The following is a 7,500-nucleotide window of genomic DNA, read 5'->3' on the forward strand; positions in this document are numbered from 1 at the left end:
CTGTTAGTGTTATTATTAGTATTATTAATAATGTTTCCTCCAGTTATTAAATAAACTACAAACATCTGTTTAATGTCTTTAATCATAAACTGATCGATCAGCTGATTTATTGATCAGCTGATCGATCACAGCTGTCTATGATCAGCTGATCAGACATCCAGCTGATTTATTGATTAATCTGACTAATGAAGTCTGACTGAGTGTTTAAATATAAAACAGTTTATTCAGATTAAACTTTAATATGAATCTGATCGGTTTATTGATCAGAGTTTAATAATAATAATAATAATAATAATAATAATAATAATAATAATAATAATAAAGTGTAATTAATAAAGCGCGGGAAGCTTTACAGAGAAATAATAAATAACCACACACAGGAGGAGAAAAGGAAGAAGAGTCAATAACAGCTGATTATTGATTATTGATGAACTTTAAAATGTTTAAATGTTTAAAATCAGAAACTTTCTCCAGTTTTAAACTTTAGAGACAAAGTTGAAGCTTTGAATGAGTCAGCTGATCAGTTATTGATTAACCTGAACATGTTTCACAGACTTTAGTTAAATATTCATCAGTTAGTTTCAGAGCAGAGAGACTAAACATCTCCTGTCACACAATATCATGATATATAACATATAATAATAATAATGATGGAAATGTATGTTATTGGTAGTTGTCTCATAGTTACCACGGCAACCAGATGGCAGCTGTCACTCAAACTCACTGGAGGTTGATTTTAGTCTGTTTTTGGAAGAATTTGAGTTTCTTTAGTTAGTTTAAGTCTCTATCAGTCATGTTTCTCTTTCTGAAGGTTAAATGTTATTTTCTATGTAAAGGTAAAATGAGCAGAGCTTTGTGGAAGTGTGGAAGGGAGGAAGGAAAGGAAGGAGGGAAGGAGGGAAGGAAGGAAGGAAGCTTTGTGGAAGTGTGGGGTTTATTGTAGAACCATTAGAGCCATCAGTCTTCATCCTCATAACTATCTGATTACAACTATTAACTATTCATTTAAAACACATGGACATCCACTCCAAGGAAGGAAGGAAAGGAAGGATGGAAGGGAAGGAAGGAAAGGAGGGGGAGGAAGGAAAGGAAGGAGGGAAGGAGGACATAGATACAGAGATCATCTGACCCAGAAGCCTCTATGACAAACATTAGGAGCTTCTAAATATAACATTTAATGTTTATCCACAGGAAGTCAACACATTTCAAAATGAAAGACATTGGTTCTGTTTTATAGGAACAGGAAGTAAAGAGTTAAAATACCAATAAATCTGTTATTGATCTCTCTCTCTCTCTCTCTCTCTCTCTCTCTCTCTCTCTCTCTCTCTCTCTCTCTCTCTCTCCCTCCCTCCCTCTCCCTCCCTCTCTCCCTCCCTCTCTCTCTCTCCCCCCCTCTCTCCCCCTCCTTCCCTCTCTCTCCCTCCCTCCCTCTCTCCCTCTCTCCCTCTCTGTCTCTCTCTCTCCCTCTCCCTCCCCCCCCCCTCCCTCCCTCTCTCTCTCCCTCTCCCTCCCCCCCCCCTCCCTCCCTCTCTCTCCCTCTCTCCCTCTCTCAGTGTGATGTGAGGCGATGCTCTCTCGGCCATCATGGCCAGTGTGACTCTCAGGTACTTCTGTTACGGCTGCCTCGTAACCTCGGCGACGTGGTCCGTCCTGCTCTTCCTGTACTTCTCTCTGGGGGTCGACCCGGGCCGCGGCCGGACCCCCGTACGCCAGCGCAGCCAGCCAATCACAGGAGGCCTGGCCGACCGCAGGGCGGGGGGGCGGCGGCCTCTGCCGGCCAATAAGGGAGCAGAGCTGTCACCGGAGATGGGTGAGTGCTGCGTTCAGGTGCAGTCGGGACGCTCAGACTCTCTGAGGCGTTCAGGTGCAGCCGGGACGCTCAGACTCTCTGAGGCGTTCAGGTGCAGCTGGGACACTCAGACTCTGTGAGGCGTTCAGGTGCAGCTGGGACACTCAGACTCTGTGAGGCGTTCAGGTGCAGCTGGGACACTCAGACTCTCTGAGGCGTTCAGGTGCAGCTGGGACACTCAGACTCTGTGAGGCGTTCAGGTGCAGCTGGGACACTCAGACTCTCTGAGGCGTTCAGGTGCAGCCGGGACACTCAGACTCTGTGAGGCGTTCAGGTGCAGCCGGGACACTCAGACTCTGTGAGGCGTTCAGGTGCAGCTGGGACACTCAGACTCTCTGAGGCGTTCAGGTGCAGCTGGGACACTGTATGACTCTGTATGTATTTGTGTACCCCCCCCCCCCCCCCACAGGGATGATCTTTAACGAGGAGGACCAGGAGTTGAGGGACACCGGTTACCATCGTCACGCCTTCAACGTGCTGATCTCCAGCAGACTCGGACCACACCGAGAACTTCCTGATACCAGAGACCCTCAGTAAGAACCAATCAGACCCTCAGTAAGAACCAATCAGACCCTCAGTAAGAACCAGTCAGACCCTCAGTAAGAACCAATCAGACCCTCAGTAAGAACCAGTCAGACCCTCAGTAAGAACCAGTCAGACCCTCAGTAAGAACCAATCAGACCCTCAGTAAGAACCAGTCAGACCCTCAGTAAGAACCAATCAGACCCTCAGTAAGAACCAGTCAGCTGATCAGTGATTCTCCATCTTTACACTGTTCATCATTACCTGAAGCTTTGCTGAGTGTGTGTGTGTGTGTGTGTGTGTGTGTGTGTTACTGTGTGTGTGTGTGTGTGTGTGTGTGTGTGTGTGTGTGTTACTGTGTGTGTGTGTGTGTGTGTTACTGTGTGTGTGTGTGTGTGTTACTCTGTGTGTGTGTGTGTGTGTGTGTTACTGTGTGTGTGTGTGTGTGTGTGTGTGTGTGTGTGTGTTACTCTGTGTGTGTGTGTGTGTGTTACTGTGTGTGTGTGTGTGTTACTCAGCAGATTAAACATTTGAACTATTTTGTGAATCTTTTTAATAATTAACCAGAAAGTGTTGAAACTTCCAGCTGATCACATGATCACATGACCAGCTGATCACGTGACCACATGACCAGCTGATCACATGACCAGCTGATCACATGACCAGCTGATCCCAGTCTGGGTCCAAGCTAACAGAGACCAGTAAACACATTTAACCCTTTACATGCTGTTCATATCCTGACTGTTAAACATCAGTTTGATGTGATCACATGATCAGCTGATCTTTACTCTGATGGGAAAAACACACATTTACATCTTTAATACAAATATAAAGAAAAGTTTAATTATTAAATAAAGTTAAATATGAATCAGCTGCAGAAATAAAGACAGAAGCATTTTATTCTCTTAACAGGAAGTAAAGTTTTTATTTATCAAGACAATAAAAGCAAACACCAACATGAGACAGTCAGAGGTCACTAGAGTAGGATGATGTCATAGAGTAGGATGATGTCATAGAGTAGGATGATGTCATAGAGTAGGATGATGTCAGAGTAGGATGATGTCATAGAGTAGGATGATGTCAGAGTAGGATGATGTCACTAGAGTAGGATGATGTCATAGTAGGATGATGTCATAGAGTAGGATGATGTCATAGTAGGATGATGTCATAGAGTAGGATGATGTCACTAGAGTAGGATGATGTCATAGAGTAGGATGATGTCATAGAGTAGGATGATGTCATACAGTAGGATGATGTCATAGAGTAGGATGATGTCATAGAGTAGGATGATGTCATAGAGTAGGATGATGTCAGAGTAGGATGATGTCATAGAGTAGGATGATGTCAGAGTAGGATGATGTCAGAGTAGGATGATGTCATAGAGTAGGATGATGTCATAGTAGGATGATGTCATAGAGTAGGATGATGTCAGAGTAGGATGATGTCATAGAGTAGGATGATGTCACTAGAGTAGGATGATGTCACTAGAGTAGGATGATGTCATAGAGTAGGATGATGTCATAGAGTAGGATGATGTCACTAGAGTAGGATGATGTCATAGAGTAGGATGATGTCACTAGAGTAGGATGATGTCATAGTAGGATGATGTCATAGAGTAGGATGATGTCATAGTAGGATGATGTCATAGAGTAGGATGATGTCATAGAGTAGGATGATGTCAGAGTAGGATGATGTCAGAGTAGGATGATGTCATAGAGTAGGATGATGTCATAGAGTAGGATGATGTCATAGAGTAGGATGATGTCATAGAGTAGGATGACGTCAGAGAGTAGGGTGATGTCATAGTAGGATGATGTGGCAGCAGCTGATTGGCGGGTGATGTGGCAGCAGCTGATTGGCCGTGTGCTCCCCCAGGTGTGATGTCAGAGCGTACCCGGCGGATCTACCTGCGGCCAGCGTAGTGATCTGCTTCTTTAACGAGGCGTTCTCCGCCCTGCTGCGCACCGTGCACAGCGTCCTGCGCCGCACGCCGGCCGTCCTGCTGCACGAGATCATCCTGGTGGACGACCACAGCGAGCTCGGTACGCCCTCACTTCCTGTCTCACTTCCTGCCTCACTTCCTCTTCCACTTCCTGTCTCACTTCCTGTCTCTCTTCCTGTCTCACATCCTGTCTCTCTTCCGTCTCACTTCCTGTCTCACTTCCTGTCTCTCTTCCTGTCTCACTTCCTGTCTCACATCCTGTTCCACTTCCTGTCTCTCTTCCTGTCTGACTTCCTGTCTCTCTTCCTGTCTCTCTTCTTGTCTCTCTTCCTGTCTCTCTTCCTGTCTCACCTCCTGTCTCTCTTCCTGTCTCTTCCTGTCTCACCTCCTGTCTCTCTTCCTGTCTCACTTCCTGTCTCACTTCCTGTCTCACTTCCTGTCTCACATCCTGTCTCTCTTCCGTCTCACTTCCTGTGTCTCTTCCTGTCTCTCTTCCTGTCCCACCTCCTGTCTCTCTTCCTGTCTCACTTCCTGTCTCTTCCTGTCTCACTTCCTGTCTGCCGTGGCTCACTTCCTGTCTGACTTCCTGTCTGACTTCCTGTCTACTTCCTGTCCAGAGGAGCTGAAGGAGGACCTGGACCGCTGCGTGAGAGACGAGCTGCAGGGGAAAGTCAAACTGGTGAGGAACCCGAAGAGGGAAGGACTCATCCGAGGACGCATGATAGGAGCCTCGCATGCTACCGGTACCTCCTACCTCCTACATCCTTACATCCTTACCTCCTACTTCCCTACCTCCTTACCTCCTACGTCCCTACCTCCATACCTCCGACGTCTTTACCTCCTACCTCCTACATCCTTACCTCCGACGTCTTTACCTCCTACCTCCTTACCTCCTACGTCTTTACCTCCTACCTCCTTACCTCCTACCTCCTTACCTCCTACGTCTTTACCTCCTACCTCCTACATCCTTACCTCCTACCTCCTTATTCCTTACCTCCTACCTCCTACATCCTACCTCCTTACCTCCTACCTCCTTACATCCTACCTCCTACATCCTTACCTCCTTATTCCCTACCTCCTTACCTCCTACATCCTTATCTCCTACCTCCTTACACCCTACTTCCTTACCTCCTTACTCCTTACACCCTACATCCTTACCTCCTACCTTCTGACTCCCTACGTCATTACTCCCTATCTCCTTACCTCCTACATCCTTACACCCTATATCCTTACTCCCTACATCCTTATTTCCTACGTTCTTACTCTCTATGTCCTTACTCCCTACCTCCGTACTTCTTACATCCTTACTCCCTGTGTCCTTACTCCCTACCTCCTTGCTCCCTACCTCCTTACTCCCTACCTCCTTGCTCCCTAGGTGAGGTCCTGGTGTTCCTGGACAGCCATTGTGAGGTCAACCAGATGTGGCTGCAGCCTCTGCTGGCTCCGATCCGATCCGACCGCCGGACCGTCGTCTGTCCCGTCATCGACATCATCTCCGCCGACACGCTCGCCTACTCGCCCTCGCCCATCGTCCGCGGCGGCTTCAACTGGGGGCTGCACTTCAAATGGGACCCCGTCCCCCCCGCCCAGCTGCAGGGGCCCGAGGGCGCCATCGCACCCATCAGGTAACAGCTGATCCATCAGTAACAGCTGATCCATCAGGTAACAGCTGATCCATCACTAACAGCTGATCCAACAGTAACAGCTGATCCATTAGTAACAGCTGATCCATCAGTAACAGCTGATCCATCAGGTAACAGCTGATCCATTAGTAACAGCTGATCCATCAGTAACAGCTGATCCATCAGGTAACAGCTGATCCATTAGTAACAGCTGATCCATCAGGTAACAGCTGATCCATCAGTAACAGCTGATCCATCAGTAACAGCTGATCCATCAGGTAACAGCTGATCCATCAGTAACAGCTGATCCAACAGTAACAGCTGATCCATTAGTAACAGCTGATCCATCAGTAACAGCTGATCCATCAGGTAACAGCTGATCCATCAGTAACAGCTGATCCATCAGTAACAGCTGATCCATCAGGTAACAGCTGATCCATTAGTAACAGCTGATCCATTAGTAACAGCTGATCCATTAGTAACAGCTGATCCATCAGTAACAGCTGATCCATTAGTAACAGCTGATCCATCAGTAACAGCTGATCCATTAATAACAGCTGATCCATCAGTAACAGCTGATCCATTAGTAACAGCTGATCCATTAGTAACAGCTCACCCCCCCCCTCCCCCTCTGCCCCCCCCAGGTCTCCCACCATGGCAGGCGGCCTGTTTGCTATGAACAGGAAGTACTTTAACGAGCTCGGCCAATACGATGCCGGCATGGACATCTGGGGCGGAGAGAACCTGGAGATCTCCTTCAGGGTGAGAAACTGGTTTTTACAGAGTGTCACTGAACAGGAAGTGAGCAGGTGTGAACAGGAAGTGAGCAGGTGTGAACAGATGTAAACAGGAAGTGAACAGGAAGCGAGCAAGTGTAAACAGGAAGTGAGCAGGTGTGAACAGGAAGTGAACAGGAAGTGAGCAGGTGTGAACAGATGTAAACAGGAAGTGAACAGGAAGTGAGCAAGTGTAAACAGGAAGTGAGCAGGTGTGAACAGGAAGTGAGCAGGAAGTGAGCAGGTGTGAACAGATGTAAACAGGAAGTGAACAGGAAGTGAGCAAGTGTAAACAGGAAGTGAGCAGGTGTGAACAGGAAGTGAGCAGGTGTGAACAGATGTAAACAGGAAGTGAGCAGGTGTGAACAGGAAGTGAGCAGGAAGTGAGCAGGTGGGAACAGGAAGTGAGCAGGTGTGAACAGGAAGTGAGCAAGTGTAAACAGGAAGTGAGCAGGTGTGAACAGGAAGTGAACAGGAAGTGAGCAGGTGTGAACAGATGTAAACAGGAAGTGAACAGGAAGTGAGCAAGTGTAAACAGGAAGTGAGCAGGTGTGAACAGATGTAAACAGGAAGTGAACAGGAAGTGAGCAAGTGTAAACAGGAAGTGAGCAGGTGTGAGCAGGAAGTGAGCAGGAAGTGAGCAGGTGTGAACAGATGTAAACAGGAAGTGAACAGGAAGTGAGCAAGTGTAAACAGGAAGTGAGCAGGTGTGAACAGGAAGTGAGCAGGTGTGAACAGATGTAAACAGGAAGTGAGCAGGTGTGAACAGGAAGTGAGCAGGAAGTGAGC

General features: G+C 47.3%; 1 protein-coding gene across 2 annotated transcripts in view; it reads left to right on the top strand.

Moving 5' to 3' along the window:
* The window catches only part of galnt11 (UDP-N-acetyl-alpha-D-galactosamine:polypeptide N-acetylgalactosaminyltransferase 11 (GalNAc-T11)), a 12,714-nt gene that overhangs the window by 348 nt on the left and 4,866 nt on the right, over window positions 1-7,500 (top strand). For both annotated transcript variants that reach the window (XM_053342098.1, XM_053342099.1), the window contains exons 2-7: window positions 1,554-1,810; window positions 2,259-2,382; window positions 4,247-4,413; window positions 4,931-5,056; window positions 5,689-5,938; window positions 6,580-6,697. In XM_053342098.1, the coding sequence (XP_053198073.1) occupies window positions 1,585-1,810; window positions 2,259-2,382; window positions 4,247-4,413; window positions 4,931-5,056; window positions 5,689-5,938; window positions 6,580-6,697 (1,011 nt within the window). In that variant the 5' untranslated portion in view covers window positions 1,554-1,584. The remainder of the gene's footprint in view (window positions 1-1,553; window positions 1,811-2,258; window positions 2,383-4,246; window positions 4,414-4,930; window positions 5,057-5,688; window positions 5,939-6,579; window positions 6,698-7,500) is intronic.

The sequence above is a fragment of the Scomber japonicus genome, chromosome 21, assembly GCF_027409825.1.
Source record: "Scomber japonicus isolate fScoJap1 chromosome 21, fScoJap1.pri, whole genome shotgun sequence".
NCBI classification, from domain to species: Eukaryota; Metazoa; Chordata; class Actinopteri; order Scombriformes; family Scombridae; genus Scomber; species Scomber japonicus.